The 26,149-nt window shown below is 44.4% G+C and overlaps 2 protein-coding genes across 2 annotated transcripts in view; one reads left to right on the top strand and one right to left on the bottom strand.

The window, feature by feature from the left end:
- Positions 1-15,552: 15,552 nt before the first annotated feature.
- Positions 15,553-24,409, bottom strand: SSMEM1 (serine rich single-pass membrane protein 1). Its single transcript, XM_004046212.5, has 3 exons — positions 24,176-24,409; positions 18,748-18,802; positions 15,553-16,329 (listed from the first exon to the last, which is right to left on the bottom strand). The coding sequence occupies exons 1-3, from the start codon at positions 24,356-24,358 to the stop codon at positions 15,860-15,862; spliced, it is 708 nt and encodes a 235-aa protein (XP_004046260.2). The 5' UTR covers positions 24,359-24,409; the 3' UTR covers positions 15,553-15,859.
- A 1,466-nt stretch (positions 24,410-25,875) lies between these two features.
- Positions 25,876-26,149, top strand: part of TMEM209 (transmembrane protein 209) — a 41,766-nt gene continuing 41,492 nt past the window's right edge. The window contains exon 1 of the mRNA XM_019031742.4: positions 25,876-26,086. The gene's annotated coding sequence lies outside the window, so the exon portion shown is untranslated. The remainder of the gene's footprint in view (positions 26,087-26,149) is intronic.

The following is a 26,149-nucleotide window of genomic DNA, read 5'->3' as shown; positions in this document are numbered from 1 at the left end:
AGCTGTACCTCAGAGACTATGGTTGGACGTTGGAGAGAAGCAGCTTGACTTCAGAGGGACAGTCTGACAGTGTAACTTCAGAGAAGAATCCAGGCAGAGATGGCCAGACTCCAGGGGAAAATTACCTGCCCACCCCATCCCATCCCTTATTCAGCTCCCCTTCCCAGTGAGAGTCACTTTCATCAGCAGTAAAATTCCCCACATTTACCATCCTTCAATTTGTTCGTGTGACCTCGTTTCTCCTGGATGCTGGACAAGAATTCAGGAGCCAAGAGTGAGGATGTAAAAGGCTGTCACACTGACCCTTTATTCTCACTGGCGGAAGGCAGCCACCTCATGCAAAAAGGCAGAGGGCCCTCTGAGTTGATAACACTTCAGCCATCCGTGGATGGCAGAGCTAAGAGAGCACTGTGACACACCTTCTGGGGCTTCAGGGGTCGCAAGCACCCCCACTGACGCTGCCATGGGACCAGCAAGAAGTTGGCTCCTACTGGCCCCCCAAAGCACTTGCCCCAGCTCCTGCACCCATTCACCTGCACACCCCCTCCAGCAAGGGGTAGAATTCAGTGGGTCTGAGTGGAGTTCACTCCTGCTGGCGCCAGAGTGGCCAGCTGACTCCAGTGCTCATGTCCTCCAGTTCCTGTCTCACTCACCCATGCACTCCCTTCCACAAGGAGTTGAGAGCTGTGGGCTGAGTAAACAGGGCACCCCCTTCATGAGTCCTGCAAAGGGGTCAGGGAAATATCCTACTTCAATTGGATCGTGGGGGTGTATTTCCTCCTTGCTGTTCTCATGACAGTGAGTGAGTTCTCACAAGATCAGGTTGTTTAGAAGTGTGTAGCACCTGCCGCTTCACTCTCTCCCGCTCCAGGCATGTAAGACGTTCCTGCTTCCTCTTTGCCTTCCACCATGATTGTAAGTTTCCTGAGGCCTCCTCAGCCATGCTTCCTGTATAGCCAGCAGAACTGTGAGCCAATTAAACCTCTTTTCTTTATAAATTACCCAGTCTCAGGTATTTCTTTATAGCAGTGCGAGAACAGACTAATACTGTGTCCGGAATTGGTGGGTTCTTGGTCTCACTGACTTCAAGAATGAAGCCACAGCCCCTCGTGGTGAGTGTTACAGCTCTTAAGGTGGCACGTCTGGAGTCTGTTCCTTCTGATGTTCGGATGTGTTCGGAGTTTCTTCCTTCTGGTGGGTTCGTGGTCTCGCTGGCTCAGGAGTGAAGCTGCAGACCTTCCCAATGAGTGTTACAGCTCTTAAGGCAGCGCGTCTGGAGTTGTTCGTCCCTCCTGGTGGGCTCATGGTCTCGCTGGCTTCAGGACAGAAGCTGCAGATCTTCGTGGTGAGTGTTACAGCTCATAAAAGCAGTGTGGACCCGAAGAGTGAGCAGTAGCAAGATTTATTGCAAAGAGTGAAAGAACAAAGCTTCCACAGCGTTGAAGGATACCCAAGCAAGTTGCCACTGCTGGTTCCGGCAGTCTGCTTTTATTCTCTTATCTGGCCCCACCCACATCCTGCTGATTGGTAGAGCCGAGTGGCCTGTTTTGTCAGGGCGCTGATTGGTGCATTTACAATCCCTGAGCTAGATACAAAGGTTCTCCACGTCCCCATCAGATTAGTTAGATACAGAGTTTCCACACACAGGTTCTCCAGAGCCCCACCAGAGCAGCTAGATACAGAGTGTTGATTGGTGCACTCACAAACCTTGAGCTAAACACAGGGTGCTGATTGGTGTATTTACAATCCCTGAGCTAGACATAAAGACTCTCCACGTCCCCACCAGACTCAGGAGCCCAGCTGGCTTCACCTAGTGGATCCCGCACAGGGGCTGCAGGTGGAGCTGCCTGCTAGTACCGCGCCGTGCGCTCGCACTCCTCAGCCCTTGGCTGGTCGATGGGACTGGGCGCCGTGGAGCAGGGGGTGGTGCTCGTTGGGGAGGCTCGGGCCGCACAGGAGCCCGTGGAGTGGGTGGGAGGCTCAGGCATGGCGGGCTGCAGGTCCCGAGCCCTGCCCCACCGGGAGGTAGCTAAGGCTCGGTGAGAAATCGAGTGCAGCGCCGGTGGGCTGGCACTGCTGGGGGACCCAGTACACCCTCCACAGCCACTGGCCGGGTGCTAAGTCCCTCATTGCCCAGGGCCAGCAGGGCTGGCCGGCTGCTCCGAGTGCAGGGCCCGCCAAGCCCACGCCCACCCGGAACTCCAGCTGGCCTGCAAGCGCCGCACGCAGCCCCGGTTCCTGCTCTCGCCTCTCCCTCCACACCTCCCTGCAAGCTGAGGGAGTGGGCTCCAGCCTTGGCCAGCCCAGAAAGGGGCTCCCACAGTGCAGTGGTGGGCTGAAGGGCTCCTCAAATGCCACCAAAGTGGGAGCCCAGGCAGAGGAGGTGCCGAGAGAAAGCGAGGGCTCTGAGGACTGCCAGCATGCTGTCACCTCTCAATACGATCATCATCACCACACACGCAAAGCCATGGGCCCCCCCATCAAAGAAGCACGCATACTTTTTTCTTTAACAATTTAGGCATCATAGAGCACCTTCCAGGCAAAAGAAGCTGCTCTAGAAATTATAGAACATAAGAAGATGACTAAGACCCTGTATCAACTGCAAGTCACAGAAAAACCAACTTACAATAGGGATTATTTTGCCTAGCAACAAATCTAAAAGTAGGATGTTTCCAGAATTTGTTAATTCAGCAGCTCAGGACCTAGTCTTTTCCATATTTCCACACTGTCATACTCAGGCGAATGCCCCTATGGACACGAGCTGGCTGTCACACAGTTCCAGTCATCACGTGCAGACTTGCTAGCAACCACCAAAAGAAAAGGGACTATTTCTCTTCTCCACGTCTTTTTAAAGAAAGACTGAACAAACTTTTTTCTCTGAATGCTCCCCCCAGCAAACTTCCCTTCCCAGAATGAGATTACATGCCCACCCTTGAGCCACTCGTGGACCAGGAGAATGGCACCACCAGGCTTGGCTTAGACCAATCAGAACTTAACCGTAAATCATGTAAGAGAGCAGGAACAATGGAACAAAATGGAAGAAAGGAAAACAATCAACATAGGCTACTTTAGACCCTTTCTGTATCTGAAGGAGTACAACCAGAGAAAAGAGACAAAAAGACGCTGACCCTAAGTGGCATTTCTCCAAGCCCTTTCGTCTCTTCCTCAATCCTCTGACCTGCCAGTCAGTCTTACTAACCCTGGCTGTAGACCCTTCCACTAGGACCTGGTTTTTATCTCTCCACTTCCCCTTTTGTGATTTACACTAATTAGTAGCAGAGTTAGCTCTCAGCCTGGTGTTCTCACTGCTAAATCAAGATTTGAACACGTGAAACTTCATGGTGACAGAGGGCCCTAATAAACAAAGACAATTAGAGACAACAGGCCCCTGCAATAAGGCGGCTTGAGGAACAGCTTGTGAAAAAGGCCAAGCTCAGAAGATAAAAGAACTGGAAAACAGTATTGCTCAGGATCATAAAATTTTTGTTTAAAAAAAGGATTTCATGCATTATCCCTTTGTGCACTGAGTGGAAATTTGCAATAAGAAATAACGAGAAAGGACAAGTATAATTTATTTATAATGCATCTTTCTCTTGCCAACTTCCCTGGGCCTCTCCAATAACTGCCAGTCTACATACAAAAAAGGTCAGCTTTCTATTTTCATCTGAGATTTTGTTAAATCTAGATGGTAAGTGCAACTCTTCTTTACACCAAAAAGTGCCTATTATTTAAGATTCAGTTGGTATGTAATAGATATTTGGGGGGGGAAAAAGCATTTTCTTCCTTTTGTCTTCCTCTAATAGTACAGGAATGTATGGGCCTGATTTATATTTCCCCCACCCTCCCACCCACCTCTTTGACCTCTAACTTTTCCTGACAGATAGAGAATATCCAGGTGGCCTGGTACTTGGAAACTTGTCAGATGTTATTCAAAGCAATAAAAAACACATCATGCAAGTCTTCGGCATATTGTTACAGGGAAACCCTGTTTAGAATCCACTAATTGGGAATTTGTGATAATTTGAGGAAGGGCTGGCTGAAGTTAACCTTTGTACTATCTATGAAAAAAAAAGTTCACTGAAGTTCTGAATAGTAGTGTAAACAAGATTGGAAGGGGAATAATTATCTGCTTAAAAGAACCAGTTGTTTTGAAAAGCTTTAGAAGTATTCTTTTACATACAAACAGGGTAATTATGATTTAAACAAAGGCTGGCCTGTTTCTTAGGCTTCTTTGAAATGTCAATTACAAATAACTCTTGTCTATTCACCAAGCCAAAACCCACCCCTGTGTACCAGGCAACAGTTGGTTAGCTTGCTTCCACTTTTTGTATTTGAAAATAATAAACCTGAAGTTCTTTTAAAGTAGTATAATTTAATTCAAGCTTTTCACTAATGGAGACGGTCCATCCTATAGTGTGGGTGAGGTTTTACTAATTCCTAGCAGACAATTGGGAAAGCATGGAGTGATAGTGCCTTCACTAATTTAGTGGTATTGCTAGATGATACAGGAAAATCTACAAAGAAAACTACTCTAGAGCAGTGACTTTTGTTTTTTATCTTTTTTTTTCTATTTTTAAATATTTTTCTAGAGACAGGGGTCTTACTATGCTGCCCAGGCTGGTCTCTAATTCCTGGGCTCAAGTGATCCTCCTGCCTCAGCTTCCTAAAATGCTAAGATTACAGGTGGGAGCCACTGTGCTCAGCCCTTTTCTCTTATCACACATAATAAGAAATACATTTTACGTTGCAATTCAGTACACACACACTTAATAATACTTACCCTTGTTATGTGTGATATACTGTTACTTTCTGTTTATTAATAATTTTTATTTATTTTTTTTTTTTAGACAGAGTCTTGCTCTGTCGCCCAGGCTGGAGTGCAATGGCATGATCTCAGCTCACTGCAACCTCTGCCTCTCAAGTTCAAATGATTCTCCTGCCTCAGCCTCCCAAGCAACTGGGATTACAGGCGTGTGCCACCATGCCCGGCTAATTTTTGTATTTTTAATAGAGACAGAGTTTCGCCATGTTGGCCAGGTTGGTCTCGAACTTCTGGCCTCAAGTAATCCGCCCACCTTGGCCTCCCAAAATGTTGGGATTATAGGCGTAAGCCACCACACCCAACCAACTTTCTGTTTATTATTTAATAAATGCGAATCACGACCCACTAAATTTATTTCACAATCTGCTAATGGGTTGTATTTTCAAAGTACTACTTCTAGAATGTGTTGGAAGATAGCACTCCTTCATTAGATAAAGGAGTGGTACTGGGGAAGAGTCATAGTTGCTATCAGGTTTATTTGATGGTGTTCAGCTTGGTGTAGAGCCCACACCAGACTCTGCACAAAAGCAACATCCGCCATGACTAGTGTCTGCAGTCCCAGTTTCATAACCGTCTCATCTCGCCAGATCTGTACCTGACCATGGTTTTGCTCCTCATTCTATGGTTCACCATGTCCTGGGATGATGGAGCAAGGTAGCCCACTCACATCAGAGTTCTTACTCCCCATGCGGTCTGAACCCAGATCCCCTCCTCCTTCTCCTCCACTCAAACCCTTGGCCATCAACCTCACTGTTTTAGTTCCTACTGTCCCTTGTTTCTCAACAGTCAGTGCAAAGTTCATTTCTATCCTTACCAGCTAAGGCTCCATTTCTCCCTTTTTGTCTTAAGCTGGCCAGGCTTAACCCCTGAAGAGGAGGCAAGCTGATGTCATAAGGCGGAAACCGCCTTTGCAAAGATTATGATGATGAGACAAATCCAGCATGGCTGACTCCATCTTGCTTCTAGCCTTATGAGCTGGCTGGCCTTGCTCATTCCTAGGTGGAGGAATTTATTTTATAGTTTAACTTTGAAGCAAGGATGATAATAGTTTCTCCCTAAAACTAACTCTATCCTTGCTCAGGGACTGAAATCTTCTTTGTAAAACTAGTAAAAGGCCATGAAAATTAGGACTATTGTAACTGCCCAATGGATTCACCTGGCCTGCTGCCTAGACAGAACCAATTTATCAAGACAGGGGAATTGCAATAGAGAAATAGTAATTCACACGGAGCTGGCTATGCAGGAGACCGAAGTATTATTATTACTCAAATCAGTATCCCCGAGCATTCAGAGATCAGAGTTTTTTTGTTGTTTTTGTTTTCTTTTGTTTTGTTTTTTGAGACGGAGTTTTGCTCTGTTGCCGAGGCTGGAGTGCAATGGCACGATCTTAGCTCACTTCAACCTCCGCCTCCCGGGTTCAAGCGATTCTCCTGCCTCAGCCTCTTGAGTAGCTGGGATTACAGGCATGTGCCACCATGCTCAGCTAATTTTTTGTTTTGCTTTTTTTTTTTTTTTGAGATGAAGTCTCGCTCTGTCGCTCAGGCTGGAGTGCACTGGTGTGATCCCGGCTCACTGCAAGCTCCGCCTCCCGGGTTCACGCCATTCTCCTGCCTCAGCCTGCCAAGTAGCTGGGATTACAGGCACCCGCCACCACGCCTGGCTAATTTTTTATATTTTCATTGGAGACGGGGTTTCACCGTGTTAGCCAGGATGGTCTTGATCTCCTGACCTTGTGATCTGCCCGAATTTTTTTTTTTTTTTTTTTTTGAGACAGAGTCTCGCTCTGTCGCCCAGGCTGGAGTGCAGTGGCGCAATCTCAGCTGACTGCAACCTCTGCCTCCCGGGTTCACGCCATTCTCCTGCCTCAGCCTCCTGAGTAGCTGGGACTACAGGCGCCAGTGACCACGCCTGGCTAAATTTTTTTGTATTTTTAGTAGAGACGGGGTTTCACCGTGTTGGCCAGGACGGTCTCGATCTCCTGACCTCATGATCCGCCCGCCTCAGCCTCCCAAAGTGCTGGGATTACAGGCGTGAGCCACAGCGCCCGGCCCTGCCCGAATTTTTTGTATTTTTGAGTACAGACGGGATTTCACCATGTTAGTCAGGCTGGTTTCAAACTCCTGACCTCAGATGATCTGCCCGCCTTGGCCTCCCAAAGTGCTGGGATTACAAGCGTGAGCCACTGCACCCGGCCAGGGGATCAGAGTTTTTAAGGACAACTTAGTGGGTGCAGGGAAGCCAGTGAGCCGGGAGTGCTGACTGGTCAGAAATGAAATCATAGGGAGTTGAAGCTGTCTTCTTGTGCTTAGTCAGTTCCTGGATAGGGGCCACAAGATCAGATGAGCCAGTTTATTGATGTGGGTGGTGCCAGCTGATCCATCAAGTGCAGGGGCTGCAAAATATCTCAAGCACTTATCTTAGGAGGAATTTAGGGAGGGACAAAATCTTGTAGCCTCCAGCTGCACGACTCCTAAACCATAATTTCTAATCTTGTGACTAATTTCTTAGTCCTACAAAGGCAGTCTAGTCCCCAGACAAGGAGGAGGTTTGTTTTGGGAAAGGGCTGTTATTGTCTTTGTTTTAAACTGTAAACTATAAGCTGGGTACAGTGGCTCACACCTGTAATGCCAGCACTTTGGGAGGCTGAGGCAGGCGGATCACAAGGTCAGGAGTTCAAGACCAGCCTGGCCAATATGGTGAAACCCTGTCTCTACTAAAAATACAAAAATTAACCAGGTGTGGTGGCAGGTGCCTGTAGTCCCAGCTACTCAGAAGGCTGCGGCACGAGAATCACTTGAACCCGGGAGGCGGAGGTTGCAGTGAGCCGAGATCATGTCACTGCAGAGTGAGACTCTGTCTCAAAAAAAAAAAAAAAAAAAAAGGGAAAGAAAAACTGTAAACTATGAACTAAGTTCCTCCCAAAATTAGTTCAGCCTATGCCCAACAAGGACAGCTTGGAGGTTAGAAGCAAGGTGTAGTCAGTTAGATTAGATCTCTTTCACTATCTCAGTCATAATTTTGCAAAAGTGGTTTTATTATGGGAGGAGCCTGAATTCTGCTAAAATGTAGGCATAGTTTCTACAATCCTTTACTGCTCAGGAGTCACAAGATCTGTGACTTCCCCGATGCTCCTATAGATAACATCACTATTGTAGAACTTAAGATTGGTCTTTTGAGGTGTTTTTCAGGCTTTTGCATTCTGGCAACCGACTGACCCCACAGACTCCTGTCTCGTGACTCAACAGATCCTGTGGTCCCCCCACCCAGAGGCAGACTCAACACTCAAGGACCATTCTTCACACCCCTGTGATTTCATCCCCAGCCAATCAGTAGTACCTATTCCCTAACCCCCTGTCCACCAAATTGTCCATAAAAACCCTAGCATCTGAGTTCTTGGAGAGACTGATTTGAGTGATAACTCCAGTCCTGCCTCTTGGCTGCCTTGCATTAATTAAACTCTTTCTTTACCGCAATCCCACAGTCTCGGTGAATTGGTTTTGTCTGTGCAGTGGGCAGGAAGAACCTGTCAGGTGATTGCAAGGCCTCACCACCACACAGTGTGAAACCTCTCCAGGTTACTTCTGCTTCTAACTCTGCTCAGCCTCTGACTCTTGGCTCTGTTTTCCATTAATAGTCGTCTGCTCTCTCAGGACTTGGTTTGGTGTTTGGTATGTGGTGTCCCAAGTTTTTATCAGTTGCTCTTCATTAAGAATTTGGATAATAGGCCAGGTGCAGTGGCTCACACCTGCAATCTCAGCACTTTGGGAGATCAAGGCAAGAGGACTGCCTGAGGCCCAGAGTTTTTGTTTTGTTTTTTTGAGACAGAGTCTCACTCTGTCGCCCAGGCTGGAGTGCGGTGGTGCGATCTCAGCTCACTGAAACCTCTGCATCCCAGGTTCAAGTGATCCTCCTACCTCAGCCTCCAGAGTAGCTGGGATCACAGGCATATGCTACCACAACTGGCTAATTTTTATATTTTTAGTAGAGATGGGATTTCACCACATTGGCCAGGCTGTTCTCCAACTCCTGGCCTCAAGTGATCCACCTGCCTCAGCCTCCCAAAATGTTGGGATTACAGGCATGAGCCACAGCACCTGGCCTCCCTGAGGCCCAGAGTTTGATATTAGCCTGGGCAACAAAGCAAGACCCCATCTCTAAAAATAAAAAATAAAAAATAAAATTTTTAATGGATAATGTTCTATCATGGTAAAACAACACAAAAAAATATTTGTGGTCAGACAAGACCAAGGCCCAGCTCCCCATTTACCAACTGTATGACCTGGAGTATGTTATTTAATTACCCCAAGCCTTACTTTTATCACCTGTAAAATTGAAATATCTATCTTGCAGGATTGTGAAGGATAAATAATCTTTATAAATTGCTTGCCTCGTGCCTGGCATATGACAAGCAATCTCTAAATCAGCAGTCCCCAACGTTTTTGGCACCAGGGACAGGTTTTATGGAAGACAATTTTTCCATGGATTGGAGGGGTGGGGGGCTGGGCGGGTGGTTTGGGGATGAAACCCCAGATCATCAGGCATTAGATTCACCTCATATCAACAGGGGTTAGCTTCTCATAAGGAGCATGCAGCTGAGATCCCTCGCACGTGCAGTCCACAATAGGGTTCGCGCTCCTGTGAGAACCTAATGCCGTTGCTGATCTGACAGGAGGTGGAGGCAGAGCTCAAGCAGTAATGCTGGCTTGCCTGCCGCTCACCTCCTGCTGTGCAGCCCAGTTCCTAACAGGCCACGGACTAGTACCGCGCCATGGTCTAGGTGTTGGGTACCCCTGCTCTAAATGTTACTCGTTTCCAATATTGCTATTATTGTTGCTGCTGTTATTGGTAAGATTTAATCTACTGGCTCATCTCTCCTCCCACCAAGGCCACACCACCCCATCCTGGAGGGCAGATACTGGTTTGGACTGTGACCTTTCTCTACATCCCATAGTTCCCTGCATCCCAGTTCCTGATAAGAATTGTGATACCTGGCCGGGCGTGGTGGCTCACGCCTATAATCCCAACATTTTGAGAGGCCAAGGTGGGAGGGATCACCTGAGGTCAAGAGATCGAGACCAGCCTGACCAACATGGAGAAGCCTCATCTCTACTAAAAATACAAAATTAGCTGGGCATGGTGGTGCATACCTGTGATCCCAGCTACTTGCGAGGCTGAGGCAGGAGAATCGCTTGAACCCAGGAGGTGGAGGTTGCGGTAAGCCAAGATCATGCCATTGCATTCCAGCCTGGGCAACAAGAGGGAAACTCCGTCTAAAAAAAAAAAAAAAGAATCGTGATACTTAACGTAGCTGGACATCGCCACAGAGGTCATTCTGATGCTCAGCTGCATGGATGGGCCACAGAGAGGAGGCCAGCCTGAGAATCTTATGCCTCCCTCAAGCAAACCACCCAAATAGGTTACAGGCTTTGACCATGAAAGCCAGAGAAGGCCTACTTTATCCCAACCAGCAAGGAACGACTGAAGAGGGGACTGTTATGCAACCCAGGAACCCCACCCTAAGAACCCACACCAGACTGCACAAAAGCAACAACCAGCTGTGACTAGTGTTAGCAGCCCTAGTTTTTTGTTTTTTTTTTTTCTTTTTTTGAGATCGAGTCTCACTCTGTAGCCCAGGCTGGAGTGCAATGGCTCAATCTCAGCTCTCTGCAACCTCCGCCTCCCAGGTTCAAGTGATTCTCCTGCCTCATCCTCCCTAATAGCTGGGATTACAGGCATGTGCCACCATGCCCGGCTAATTTTGTATTTTTAGTAGAGATGGGGCTTCACCATGCTGGCCAGGCTGGTTTCAAACCCCTGACCTCAGGTGATCCACACTCCTTAGCCTCCCAAAGTGCTGGGATTACAGGCATGAGCCACCGTGCCCAGCCAGCAGCTCTAGTTTCATGAGCCAGCTCCCACCTGACCAGTTGTGCACCTTGTTCACTGATCCAGTCCCAAAGCACCTGGCTATGCTTTTGCTTCTCATCCTACCGTGTTTCTGCCTTGTCCCTTTGATTTGGTGCAATTCTCTCCTTAGCTTTGGATAATCCTCCCAACTATGTTTAGCCTGTTTTTGGTTTCACGAACTCACAGATTATCCTGGCTAACCCCGTACTATAGTATTTATAATACCCCCATACTTAACTCAATCCTGATTCCCTTTTCCTAAAGACAGCCATCTTCAGCCCCCCAACTCTTCCAGTCCTATGAATAAGACTAGGAAAAGTGACTCTTTGGGTAATAGTGTCATTGGTGTCTATTCTATCTACAAGCAAAACATTTGGGTGCATGGGCCTTTACTCTGTTATTTGGAAAATCGCCATTGTCCATATCTTCCAATAGATCCTGGTGAGGTTGTATCTGCTTAGACATCATTTATGACTGTGGGGGAAGTGGTGATTAACTTACCTTGAAATCATACCTTCTATCTTCAGATAATGATTAAGGTCATAGCAATTAAGAGCCCAAACTCTGAAGCAAGATGACTTGGGTCTAAATCCTTCCTCTGCAACTTACTGCTATATTTTAAACTTGGTTCTTTTGTTGTTGCTGTTTGGAGGGAGGGTACTACTTAGGATAATTTAAGCACCTTGATCATATCAAGCTGGAAATATAATTATTCACTGAATTGTGGATACTGGCCCCTGCCCTGGTTCCTCTACCTCTGATTCCCCAGCTCCCCTAACCACCACTTTACATTCAGGAATCTCTTTGTATAATACATTGATTCAACTGCATTGTTTATCTGTCATGTTGTCTGGCACTGTGCTAGGCTACAGAGATACAAAGATAACAAATCATGGACTCTACCTTAAAGGGTGGATAAGCATATGTTGGGGACAGAGACTTGCAAACAAATGCATTCATCAAAATGTTAAAGATGGCCAGGCGCAGTGGCTCATGCTTGTTAATCCCAGCACTTCGGGAGGCTGAGGTGGGTGGATCATGAGGTCAGGAATTCGAGACCAGCCTGGCCAACATGGTGAAACCCCGTCTCTACTAAAAATACAAAAATTAGCCAGGCATGGTGGCATGCACCTGTAATCCCAGCTACTCAGGAGTCTGAGGCAGGAGAATCGCTTGACCCTGGGAGGCGAAGGTTACAGTAAGCCAAGATCGCGCCACTGCACTCCAGCCTAGGTGACAGAGCAAGACTCCATCTCAAAAAAAAGATAAAGGTGCTGAGAAAGAACTTTTCAGGGCACACTGGAGGATGAGGGAGGGCAAAGTGAGTTCTGCCTGAGAGAACAAAGTGGAGGAGGGTGTCAAGGAGCAAGGAAAGTTTTTGTGGAAAAGGTCAATGCTTGAACTACTGAATCTCGAAGTTGTTCTGCTGTAACCATAATAGGTCTCCTGCCTGATAAACTCACGTTCACCCAACAGGTTCTTCCTGCTTGCCGCCTAGACAAAATCAATTCACTAAGACCACGGCATTGCAGTAAAGAGTTTGACACGAGGCTGGCCACGCAGAAGAACTGGAGTTATCACTCAAATCAGTCTCCGCAAAGGCTTGGGGGCTAGGGTTTTTATAGGTAAATTGGTGGGCAAGGGTCTAGGGAATGAGTGCTGCCAATTGAGTGGGGATGAAATCACAGGGGTGTGGAAAATGGTCCTCATGCACCCAGTCTGCTTCTGTATGGGGCCACAGGACCAATTGAGTCATGTGCCACAGGTCTGGGTGGGGTCAGTCTGAAAGACATCTCAAAAAACCAAATTTAGGTTCTACAATGGTGATGTTATCTATAGGAGCAATGGTGATGTTATCTATAGGAGCAATGGTGATGTTATCTATAGGAGCAACTGGGGATAACACAAACCTTGTCATCTCAGGCCACATGACTCCTGAGCAGTAAGGGTTTACAGAAACTATGCTTACATCTTCTCAGAATTCAGGATCCTCTCATAATCCTAATTTTGTGGTCTTTCATTAGTTTTACAAAGGTGGTTTAGTTTGGGGAAGGGGTATTGTCATCCTTGCTTTAAGGTTAAACTGTAAATTCCTCCCAAAGTTAGCTTGGCCTATGCCCAGGAATGGCCAAGGACAGCTTAAAGATCAGAAGCAAGATGGAGTCAACTATGTCAGATTTCTCTTACTGTCATGATTTTGCAAAGGCAGTTTCATGCACAACAAGTCAATACATTGAGACCCCAGGCTGCAACAGAGAAAGGTTTAATCATAGGTCTGCCAAATGAACAGATGACAGGAAACCTCAAATCCATCTCCCTGAGGATTTGGCGGCTGGGTTTTTCAGGATTATGGAGTGGGCCAAAGTGTGGAGATCACTGAGGGGTCAAAGAGTGCAGCGTGAAGTCATGGACAGGGAGATGGGTTCTTCAAACTGGTTAACATTAGCTGTTTCCTTAGAATCTGGGATCTGAAAAACATCTTAAGCAGCTCTTAAACAAAAGACTTATAATTCTAATGTCAAAAATCCCATCTGTAGGAACAATGGGGATACAAATGGTCAGGATCTAGTGACTTTGGGTTACAAGGAAGTGGGTCAAAGTACAGCCTGATTAGTGCTTATTTATAACTATATTTCTGTCTAGAATTCTTGTTAACTCTGTGAGGACAGCTTCACTGCTTCTCACCTGTGCCTTCAGACCTGTTCTAATCCTTTTTTTTTTTTTTTGAGACGGAGTCTCACTCTGTCCCCCAGGCTGGAGTGCAGTGGCGTGATCTCGGCTCATTGCAAGCTCCGCCTCCTGGGTTCACGCCATTCTCCTGCCTCGGCCTCCCAAGTAGCTGGGATTACAGGCGCCTGCCACCACGCCCAGCCCAGCTAATTTTTTGTATTTTTTTAGTAGAGAGGGGGTTTCACCATGTTAGCCAGGATGGTCTCGATCTCCTGACCTCGTGATCCACCCCCCTTGGCCTCCCAAAGTGCTGGGATTACAGGCGTGAGCCAGCGTACCCGGCCCAGACCTGTTCTAATCCTGAGGCAATCTGAATAAGACAAAGCCTCCACAAATAGGCTGAGAAATGTTACCCTGTTTCATGGATTCTAGTGGCCTAGTCCCAGTGGTTGGGACTCCCTCATTGCCTCCCAAGGATCTTTGTTGTATTCAGTTGAGGAATCTGCTCTTATCAGGAATGACTCATGGGCCCAAAGTCACAGCTCTCTGGTCTCTGTCCCCATCCCCTACCTGTCTCCCATGAAAGGCTCAGTCCTTAGTATTAGCCTGTAGTCTTAACCATACATAGTACCCAAGTCCTTACCCAAGACCTTTTTTTTTTTTCAATAGAGACAAGGTCTCACCATTTTGCCCAGGCTGGGTTTCGAATTCCTGGGCTCAAGTGATCCTCCTGCCGGCCTCGCAAGGTGCTGGGATTACAGGCATGAGCCACTGCACCCAGCTTCCCTCAAGACTTAGGCCCTGCTTTGAACTGTAGCCGCATGATAAGGGTTCCTGCTGCTTCATCTTGTCCTTGCCAGCCCTCTCCTCTGGGATCTGCGCCTTGTTTTCTATCACAGCTGGGGTCCTGCTATCCATCCTATTTCCCATTTCTATTCTGGGAAGATGATCTCCAGATTGACCACCCATTTACTTCGGCCTGCTTACATTCCCCACACCTGGGGGCCCCACTTAACTAGAAAACCTAGCTCCAACTATGCCTGGATTGTGCCTAACTTGTGACAAAGACTCTCTGTTTGGCCAAACTTTGGTCAGGCTCCTCTGAGCCCTCTTCTCAAATAGGCCTCAATCTTGACTCCATTCTGTCTTTGACCTGCTCAACCCAATTTTGGCAAGAATCCTACTGGATAAGTTTATCGAGGGTCTCCCCATCCTTAATAACTAATCAAATTCCTCATCCTCCACTTTTTTTTTTTTTTTAAACAGAGTCTCACTCTATTGCCCAGGCTGGAGTGCAGTGGCACAATCTCAGCTCACTGCAACCTCCACCTCCTGGGTTCAAGCTTTTCTTGTGCCTCAGCCTCCCGAGTAGCTGGGACTCCAGGCATGTGCCACCACACCTGGCTAATTTTTTTATTTTTAGTAGAGGTGGGGTTTCACCACATTGGCCAGGCTGGTCTCAAATTCCTTACCTCAGGTGATCCGCCTGCCTTGGCCTCCCAAAGTGCTGGGATTACAGGCATGAGCCACCACGCCTGGCCTCATTCTCCACTTTTGATGTGTAAGTCCTTGGCCTGCCTTTAGCATGAATCCTGTTAGGTCACTTTATCAGGAATACCCCTATGTTTGATGTCTCTCTTTAGTAATTTCCCATCCTGTGATGTCCTCCTCCTGCTCCTGGCTATAAATCCCCACTTGTCCTTGTTGTATTCACAGTGGAGCTCAATTTCTACTCTCTATTGCAATAGAGTCTTGAATGAAGTCCTCCTGACCATTTTAATGAGTGTCAGAATAATTTTTCCTTTAACATTTGCCATGCACTTTGTGGATGACAACCGTGGGTAGCCCCCACTGCCAACTGCCTTCTGGGTCATGCTGCCTCTCTCCTCCCTACTCCAGGAATCAGATCTTATTCCAGCCTCTTGAGCTCCTCTTCCACACCAGCCCCTAGCTGACATGTGTGGCAATACAGTTCTTGTAGGGTCAAACCTAGAGAGGATGGGGCAATTCTATTCCAACCAACTTCACCTAGTTCATTCAGTCAGTCAGATAAGCAAAACATCTGAATACATTTAAGTGGTTTCTCAACATAAATAACATATTTTCAAAGAGCTTTCTTATTCATATTATAGACATAAACAAAATACATACACTCGAGGCACAAAATATCTGTCTTGTGCTATTTCAAATAAAAAAATCATAGCAGATATAGATCTTTGGTGTTCCAATGGTGCCATAAACACATTTGATGGCCTTTTTTTTTTTGGAACGAAGAATTGTGTGAGATTTTACCTCTTGGGTTCCAAGTATGTTTTTGTTTGTTGGTAGAGAGACTTTGTTGTAAAAGTCTCCTCACCTATAGCTCTGGTGATTTTTCATGTTTTATTCATCTCTTTCATTTGGCTTCAAGTGAAGGAAGAACGTGATAAAATTCAAAATTTACTAAATTTCGTGTTAATGTCAGATATGGAACTTTCCTCTTGACTGTCTCCTTTCATTGGCGGTGTTACTGAAGGCTTCTGTTGGGAATGGTGCACCAACCCATTCATTGGTTCTCAAGGCTTTGCAGTGGAGGCAGTGCCTTTCGCTCATTTGGTAACTTCCCAGATTCCTTTGCCTCTGAGCCATTTTTCTCCTCTTAATACTGTCTGGTGATGGGTGGTGTTCACTTTCACTCTCCTTCCACGAGGAGGCTTCTGAGTTAGACTCTTCACTGCCACACTCCGTAGTATCACTGTCATGTTGGTTCTGGTTCACCTCATTGAACTGAGACTGGCGCCTGGTTCGTCTTTGTTCAAGATAGGCATTGACCAAAGCCACTTCTGAGTTGGTTACAGGGGTAAGTTGGTTCTGCTTTGGTTTCTTCATTGTTTGTGAGGGATCCCAGGCACTGTCTTTGCTTTGCCGCTTACAGGAAGTCTCTTTGCTTGCTAACAACCAATGAAACATATCAAGTTAGTAATATTGTTGGTTACTATGAATTCCTATTACTTAAGAAGCCTGTGCACGTGTGAGCTCACTCTTAGTGGCCAGTTGTCAAGCCATTGCTTTTCTCCAGTCACCTGCAAGTGTTGGCAGCTGACTGCATTTTCTAGTACCATATCCCAACTCCTGCAGACCAGAGAGCTTAGATAGATGCTTGACATATCACTTTTGAAGTTTTGTGGATGCTAAACATAAGATCAAAGGAAAAGATCTCTAAACTTTTCCAGGGAAGAACTCTTTTTTCCCTTTGAAAATTGAAGTCTTACAGATTCAAGCACGTATATCAATGTGATTTGGGGAGCAGGAACTAAGAAGGATCTTTCCTTTATGTAGTGGTGTGCGGAAGTTGGCTTGTACCTGCTCAGAAGAGCTGATAAACTTTCAGGAATTTTGAGAGATGGTTAAACATAGCCATTATTAAAAATTAAATTATACCAACTTACAATAAATTCAGTTACTAAAAATAGAGGTAATACTCAAAACCCATCACTTCCTAATTATCTTACTACATTTGTTTATGCTATGTGCTCTTCTGGTTTTTTATGTCTGTTGTATTTGGATGTTGGAAACTCTATGCTGTTTTTTTTTGTTTTTTTGTTTTTGAGATAGAGTCTCGCTCTGTTGCCCAGGCTAGAGTGCAGTGGCACGATCTCGGCTCACTGCAACCTCTGTCTCCCAGGTTCAAGTGATCCTCCTGCCTCAGCCCCCCAGCAGCTGGGATTATAGGCACGTGCCACCATGCACAGCTAATTTTTTTGTATTTTTAGTAGAGACAGGGTTTTGCCATGTTGGCCAGGCTGGTCTCGAACTCCTGACCTCAGGAGATCCACCCTCCTTGGCCACCCAAAGTGCTGAGATTACAGGCGTGAGCCACCATGCCCGGCGGAAATTCTATGTTAAGGGTGCACTACTGCACATCTCCTCCCAACTCCATGTTCAATGACATGAGGTGGATAGCTTAAAATCAGCTTTGGTGGTATTTATACCACGAAAAAATCAGCAAACACTAAACATCAGGGCTTGATGTATGGCTTTGTTAATTGTCTAGGCTTAAGAAAATGATGGAGAATATGTTACTAATGAAGATTACATATTACATTTCAGTATCATCCCTGCAGCCACTACATTGTGACTAACCCTGCAAAATGAGGAAATATTCTTCCAGTATTTTAGAACTATTATCCATTCCAGCAAATAAGTCACTCACATCACTGACAACCAAGTTAAGCTCCAACATACATCTATCTTCTGCTTCATTTTCATCTCACTCCTTAACTTAGAGGAAAATAACATTCACGCTGGAACTATACTTGTTCATCAATTGCAGCCATGGTTGGCTAAGGTGCAAGGGTCTGGCAAAAATCAAGGAGAGCGTTTTGTGAGAATCAGTTGTCTATATGAAATTGGCCATAAGGAGTAGTGTATATTTTATTATTTTAAATGGTGTGATATATATTTATTTATTTTTATTTATTTATTTATTTATTAAATTTTTAGAGTCAGGGACTCACTGTGCCGCCCAGGCTGGAGCGTAGTGGCACGATTATGGCTCACTGGCAGCCTCGAACTCCTGGGCTCAAGTGATTCTGTTGCCTCAGCCTCCTGAGCAGCTGAGACCGCAGGTGCGAACAACCATGCCAGCTAATTTTCTTTTTTTAAAAGACAGGGTTTTGCTATGTTCTCCAGGCTGATCTTGAACTCCTGGCCTCAAGCAGTTCTCCTGCTTCAGTCTCCGGAGGTGCTGAGATGACGTGCAACCTTTATATCAGTAAAATTTTTAGTAAGCATATGTACACACAGGAGTTTTGGAGAACCAGTTGTTAAACATTTACCAGTGCACCACTGCTTATAGGTTATTGAAAAAGATGTCATAGACAGTTCATAATCCTGTAATAGCACTAACCATGAGGATGTGGGAAGGGCAAGCAATGTGAAGGGAGAGAGCTAAGGAGTGAAAAAAGAACTTGAGTTCCACCTCCCAGTAATTCACAGCTTCTTGCTAAGCAGCTAAACTGTCCCTCTGCACTAGGGAGTCCAAAGCAAAAACTCACCCAACCCCAATGGGCCTCCTCTAGTGTGCAAAGTCTTACAATGCTGTTGGCTGTTCATCTCTGTTTTTTGCTTTCCACATTCAGCACAAATTTCTTTCTTTGTCTTTATTTCGTTATTCTTTTTTTCTTTTTCTTTTCTTTTCTTTTTTTTTTTGTTACTGGGTCTCACTATGTTCTCAAGCTGTGGTCTTGAACTGCTTAGCTCAAGCAATCCTCCTGCCTCAGCCTTCTGAGTAGCTGGGACTACAGGCGTGCAACACCACACATATTCTTCCCCTCATAGTCCAACACCAAATATGCACTGGTTCTCACCTTTCCTTACTGAAGTACTTGTCCCACTGCCTTCATCCTTTTTATCCTCAGACATCTGTTTCAGAAACATAGGTTAGTAAGAGTGATCTCAGTTGTTTTTTGATAATATGTACTTGTTATAAAACACTATTGCTGAGGCCCATTGATAATGTCTGGGTTTTTTTATTATTTTATTTATTTATTTTTGGAGAGTCTCACTCTGTTGCCCAGGCTGGAGTGCAGTGGCATGATCTCAGCTCACTGCAACCTCTATCTTCCGGGTTCAAGTGATTCTCCTGCCTCGGCCTCCCAAGTAGCTGGGATTACAGGTGCCCGCTACCACGCCCGGCTAATTTTTGTATTTTTAGTAGAGACAGGGTTTCACCATGTTGGCCAGGCTGTTCTCGAACTCCTGACCTCAAGTGATCTGCCCGCCTTGGCCTCCGAAAGTGCTGGGATTACAGGTATGAGCCACTGGGCCCAGCCTGACAATGTCTAATTTTAAACATTCAGTTTAAACAAGTACTTACTGAGTTAAATAATAAGCTAATTCAGTATGTATTGAGTTCCTGTTATAGTGATCCTAATTCCACTTCCCATTAAGACTATGCTTTGATAGCAGAATCTACCAAAATGTTTTGGACCAAACAAAATGGAACAGACTTGAGACAAAATAACATTGACAAGGAGCTATAGCTTATAAAGCTTTCCTGTACCCATTTACATTACAGAGAAGTAGTGTTTTAAAAAATTTGATAGTACTCAGATTAGTTTAGTTGTTTTTTTTTGTTTGTTTTGTTTTGTTTTGTTTTGAGACAGAGTCTTGCTCTGTATGCCCAGGCTAGAGTGCAATGGTGCAATCTCAGCTCACTGAAATCTCCGCCTCCCAGGTTCAAGTGATTCTCCCCTCTCAGCCTCCCAAGTAGCTGGGATTACAGACATGCACCACCACGCCCGGCTAATTTTGTATTTTTAGTAGAGACAGGGTTTCTCCATGTTGAAAAGGCTGGTCTCGAACTCCTGATCTCAGGTGATCCACCTGCCTCGGCCTCCCAAAGTGCTGGGATTACGGGTGTAAGCCACCACGCCCGGCCCAGATTAGTTTAGTTCTTAAAGGACACTTGATCAGGGTACATTACTGATAGTTCTTTAAGATAGAAGACATCTACCATACACAAAGATCTTTACCTGAATTCATGAACTTAATATCTCCTTAATCCCTCCGAAAGTTTCCTCCAAAATGTAATCATGATATATTATTTGTGAATACGGCAACCAAAAGAAATGGATTTCTTTGAATAGTTTCAATTTCAAATATTCTGCCCCCCAATACTCCATAAATATATTTGTCCCATTTTTCAGATTAGTGTCCCACTTTCTAATGCTGAAAGTGATTTTGCCAAAAGACACAGATATAAACCAACTCTTTCAGAAAATAACAAAAACTAGAAATTTTCATTAACACCTTTGACATATAATTCTCTCTCCAGGAATCTACCAGCAAGAAATAACCCTCAGAAGAAAGAAAGCTTTGTCCACAGAAACATTCATCACAGTATAATTAGGATAATATAAAATTCAAAAGTAGACAATGGTTTAAGTAAATTATGGTACAATTATATAATAAACAGTTGTAAAATTATTATAATAAAAGTATGTCATAACATGAGGAAATAAGTGTGCTACCATACTGGGTTAAACATCAAGATGCAAATTTGTATATACAGCATGAGCACAAATTAGCTTAAAATATGAAAAAAAAGACTTTAAGGAGCATATAAAAGTGATAGCTATGGTTGGCTTTAAGTGGTGAAATGGACTTTTTCTCTTCTAATTTTTTCAAATTGTCTACAATTAGGAAAAAAATGAGTTTATGTGGAAGTCCAGTTTCTTTGGGATGAAAAGTGCCAAGTTCGGTATTTATAACTGCAATCTAAGATCCTCGGCTCATTCTTAATATCTGATCTCTGCAATGGTAGGCAAGCATCTTTAATGAGGTGCCTTTTTGTTTTCTGGGTTACAGCAATCATTCTCCAAAAATCTTGAAAGCGGAGTTCACTTTTAAGATACCACTTTCTGGCCAGACACTGTGGCTCATGCCTGTAATCCCAGCACTTTGGGAGGCTGAGGCGGGCAGATCACAAGGTCAGGAGATCGAGACCATCCTGGCTAACATGGTGAAACCCTGTCTCTACTTAAAATACAAAAAAATTAGCCGGGTGTGGTGGCGGGTGCCTGTAGTCCCAGCTACTCAGGAGGCTGAGGCAGGAGAATGGCGTGAACCTGAGAGGCGGAGCTTGCAGTGAGCAGAGATTGCACCACTGCACTCCAGCTTGGGTGACAGCGAGACTCTGTCTCAAAAAAAAAAAAAAAAAGATACCACTTTATAAAAAATGCTTTTGGAAGAGGCTTAAATATTTTAAATTTAATATGTATCACTTAGGTTATAGAAAAGGAAAAAAATAAATTTAATACATGTAAAGAAAATCAAAATAATTGGAAGTTTATAAACCTAAAAGTTAACAGTAGTTGGTTATTTCTACATAATCTGGAGTGATTTTTATTTTATTTTGTCTTCTGCCCTATAATTTCCACATTTTCTATATAATGTGTACTTTTGTAATAGACAGGAGAAGGTGTTTAAAAACACTTATTAGGCTTATATCATTTCCACAGAAAGCTCTCACATTTGATGTCAAATCAAAACATAACCACAAAATCAAAAGAAAGATTTTGCATTAAACTAAGTGGGATCATACGAACTGTGGTTACGAAAAGCATTTTATTAACTGTCTTTGTGACTCAGTGAGTGAAAACAGCAGGAGTGCCTGCCCTGAGGGGCAGAGTAGAAAATGTGGGCCGTGGCTCTCTTTCTGCCACTAACAACTCTTGATTTTTCCAAGCCACTTAACACCTCTTAAGCTCAGTTTCCACATAAGCAAAGTAAGGAGTTTGGATTACTATTGTCCAGAAAAATACCAGCACTAGCAATCTGAATAAACACAAAATAAAAATATAAACTAAATATAGTATTTATAGTCTGAAAGCAAAACGGTAAATGCCACTTTAAAAAGTGGCAAATTCAGAGGAAATCAGCGTGCTTCATGTTGGAGGATAATTACCACCACATTTCCATCACACTTTTACCATTACTTCAAGGTTTGTAAATAAAGCCTCATAGTTTAGCAGAGAAAATGAAGAAGTTCAAAGTGAAGGAAAAATTCCATCCTCCTTTACTAGCTCTCATATGGTTCTCAGATTTCAAATCTGGGACCCTTCAGAAGAAGCAGTCTAGCCGATTGTAGCTGCCACAAGAGTACAAAGTGAAAAATGAAACCTCTAAAATAATTAAGGTTTTAATCAGGACTGAGTAGATCTAAGTGGACATTTCAAACTATGCTTTGAAGCAAACAAATAATTTGACAGGAAATTTGGGTATATTCCCCTTCTGTCACTAACACTTTTGTGACATTGGACAAGTCACTTAATTTCCTTGGGGCTTATCAGTAACAAAATGGGTGGGGGAGGGATAATGATAACTTACTTGCCTACAAACAGAAGGCTGGACCACATGCTCTCTTGAGGTCCTGGAAGCTCAAGGCTGTATGACTCCCAAGAGCTGCTGCAAGCAAGGGAGCAGAAAAAATAGCTTAGACTGGGCTGGGCATGGTGGCTCACGCCTGTAATGCCAGCACTTTGGGAGGCCGAGGCGGGTGGATCACGAGGTCAGGAGTTCGACACCAGCCTGGCCAACATGGTGAAACTCCAACTCTTCTAAAAATACAAAAATTAGCTGCACATGGAGGTGCACGCCTGTAATCCCAGCTACTCGGGAGGCTGAGGCAGGAGAATCACTGGAACCCAGGAGGCCGAGGTTGCAGTGAGCCAAGATCGTGCCATTGCACTCCAGCCTGGGCAACAGGGCGAGACTCCATCTCAAAAAATAAAAATAAAAAAAATAGCTTAGACCTCTTAATTCATGATGAAATTTTTTTGGTAATTTTCTAAAGTAGCTTTGCTTGCCAGGCCAAATTCAATATACTTAGCTAGGGAGTCTAAGACACATATAAGCTATCACTATTCTAAATCTCCTTTTGGCAAAGTATTTACCTTAAGAAGCATTTAGACTTCAGATGAAAGTTCTTCACCAGGAGGTGGTGGTTATCAAAGAGTCTTTGATTAGAATGGAATCCAGCTGGCATGGACATAACAAACCTTCTCCACCCCATCCAGAGCTCATAGAGCATTAAGTCTTACTGACCACTGCCAGCCCAGGCCTCTGGCTATAATGCTAAATGATGGTGGTTTTCTTAATCATCAGCCTGGTATTAATGGCCAGCAAGGATATCATGTCAGCAAATTATAAGAGCTTGGTTACGGCTGGGCACGGTGGCTCATGCCTGTAATCCCAGCACTTTGGGAGGCCAAAGTGGGCAGACTACTTGAGGTCAGGAGTTTGAGACCAGCCTGGCCAACATGGTGAAACCCCATCTGTACTAAAAATACAGAAGTTAGCAGAGCGTGGTGGCTTGCGCCTGTGGTCCCAGCTACAAGGGAGGCTGAGGCAGGAGAGTCACTTGAATCCAGGAGGCGGAGGTTGTAGTGAGCCAAGATTGCACCACTTCACTCCAGCCTGGGTGACAGAGCAAGACTCCATCTCAAGAAAAAAAAAAAAAAGAGCTTGGTTACTCATAATATGTTGGAAGCATCACAGTCCTGATAAAGTGGGATATCTCATTCTTAAGACGATGGCATTTTAGTGGTGACTTTAGTTCTGTTTAGTCTAGTTCTGCTTATTCTATGCAGAAAGCGTATTGCTTCATTCTAAAAACCCCAAAATCCTACAGCATGTATCCTATCAATATGACAACTTTCATATCTTTGATTAGAATCACATGGCTAGAAAAGGGATTTGGAAGTCATTAACCAGCAGGGAGGTTTATGCCAGCATTACATAGCAGATGGATAAACTGTAAACAATCTGAATGTTTCAAACTTGCAGAATTTTTTGGTGCAATCAAAAGATAGAAAATTATGCAGTCATTAAAAGTGCTGCTGAGTGAATATAATTTAAAGAAGTATTTCTGATATATTATTAAGCTTAAAAAGCAGGATATGAAAATATATGCAATATAATGCCAACCATGTAAGATCAAAGATAGAGAAATGGAGAGAGATATATTGGGAAAGGCAGAGAAAAAAACCAAACTGGAAGAACATACTCCAAAATGTTAACAGTGGTTATCTCTGGGAAAGAGGATAACTGTAGCTTTATATTTTCCTCTTCATCCTTTTCCATATTCCTGGATTCTCCAGAATAAGATTGCATTATTTTTAAAACTAAACAACTTTTAAAAGTAGTTTCATCAAAGTATAGTAAATGTATTTTATGGAAATTTTCCTAGTGTACAGTAAACATATTATTTAAAATGAAAAAAAGATATCCTACCCAGACAAAAGCCCTAGAGAAGAACATCAGGACAAATACGATAACAAAATACCAAAGCAGGAAGCTCCCTATGGTCCCACAAGAGTCATCCTTCCAGCATTCATAATCCTGATTTGGAATGGCACAATTTAAAGGTATGGGGGGAGGATCTACCTCCCAAAATAAGGAAAAAAGGTCTCCCATGATGACTCCTTGCTCAGAAAATAAACCATGCCTAAAGGGATAAAGATGACTGGGAACTACTTCACTCCCTCTATGATGTATGACAATTTCCTTGGCAACCTATTATGACATATACTTAAGCAACTATTCTAGGAACTGACGAATGCTTCTTGGATTTCTAAGTTTGTGGAAGGTTATTCAAATTACTCGTCTGAATGTTTATGTTATTTTCCCCCATACCTCAATATGGTGCATTCTGCCTTAATTTTTTTTCCTAAAACTTGTATATATTTTCCTATCTTCACGTCTAAGTGTTTAATGTATCCACTCATTTTAATTCAGTCTCTTTTATATGTATCATGCCATTGCAAATTATCATAGACAGTTCTAATGTATTACCGATTGAACTGTGTTCCCTAAAATTCATATGTTGAAGCCCTCACCTCCAGTGTGACTCTATTTGGAGACAGGGCCTTTAAGGAGGTAATTAAAGTTAAATGAGGTCATAAGGGTAGGGCCCTAATCCAATACAATTGGTATCCTTACAAGAAGACAGCAAGGATTCACGAGCACAGAAATCAAGGTCACAATACAAGGTGGCCGTCTGCAAGGAGACCCGCCTCAGGAGAAACCAACCCTGCTGACAATTTGATCTTAGACTTCCAGCCTCCAAAATTAAGAAAAAAATAATTTCTGTTGTTTAAGCCACCTGTCTGTGATATTGCGTTATGGCAGCCCTAATACATAATGCTCACTGTCATTTGGTCAGTGGTGTTCTTTTTTAAGCCTTGAATAAATGCACAACAGCTTATAGATTACATTAAGAGGGAAAAACACAGATGTGCCCGTTATGAACTACTATGAACTACATCAAATGCATACAATTTCTTCTTAGGAAAGAGTCACATATGGAGGGGGTGGGAAACCGGTATTCTAATTTTTTTTTTTTTTTTTTTTAACAGGGTCTCACTCTGTCGCCCAGACTGGAATGCAGTGGCACCATCTTGGCTCACCAGAATCTCGGCTTCCCAGGCTCAAGTGATTCTCCTGCCTCAGCCTCCAGAGTAATTGGGATTACAGGCGCGTGCCACCACGCCCTACTAATTTTTTGTCTTTTTAGTAGAGACAGGGTTTCAGCGTCTTGGCCAGGCTGGTCTCCATCTCCTGACCTCGTGATCCGCCCGCCTCGGCCTCCCAAAGTGTTGGGATTACAGGCGTGAGCCACCGCGCCCGGCCGGTATTCTAATTTTGATTGCACCTTGAGCCCTTTCACTTTGAACAATTTTCCAGTTAGTTCATCTCTAAATCTAAAACTAGAGCAAAACAACATTGCTGCTAAAGCAATCTAAAAATGATAAAACTTAACTTAAAAACAGCTCTTCAAGAGCACAGCATACCTGCCGATTTTCATTAATATAGAATACCACGTGGTATTAATCTTAGGGTCATTTTAGGAAAAACTTTGGCCATTGGACATACATGATGTAATCCACTAGCTTACTGTGACATAGCTTAATGTTTTTATTAGGAGGCACACTTCAGAACAAGTCCCAAGGCCCTGGGTTTCTGGCTGTGGACTCCAACGCGTCGTCTCCTCCAGGAAGCTCGCGAGAGCTGGGGCTGGGCTGGACGCGCCTCCTTGGGGAGCACTGCATGCGCCTCCTTGGGGAGCAGTGCATCCACCTCACCTGCCACCGAAATGCATCTGTGGGCCTCCGCTGGGGTTGAGCTCCTCTGGGTAGTAACCAGGTAGGTCTTATTTTCTATATCCGTGCGCCTGGCTCAGCGGCACACTTGTAGGTATTTGTGCTA

The sequence above is a fragment of the Gorilla gorilla genome, chromosome 6 (genome assembly GCF_029281585.2).
Source record: "Gorilla gorilla gorilla isolate KB3781 chromosome 6, NHGRI_mGorGor1-v2.1_pri, whole genome shotgun sequence".
Taxonomy (NCBI): domain Eukaryota; kingdom Metazoa; phylum Chordata; class Mammalia; order Primates; family Hominidae; genus Gorilla; species Gorilla gorilla.
Note: the sequence above shows the minus strand (reverse complement) of the source record. Positions and strands in the feature narration are given on the sequence as shown.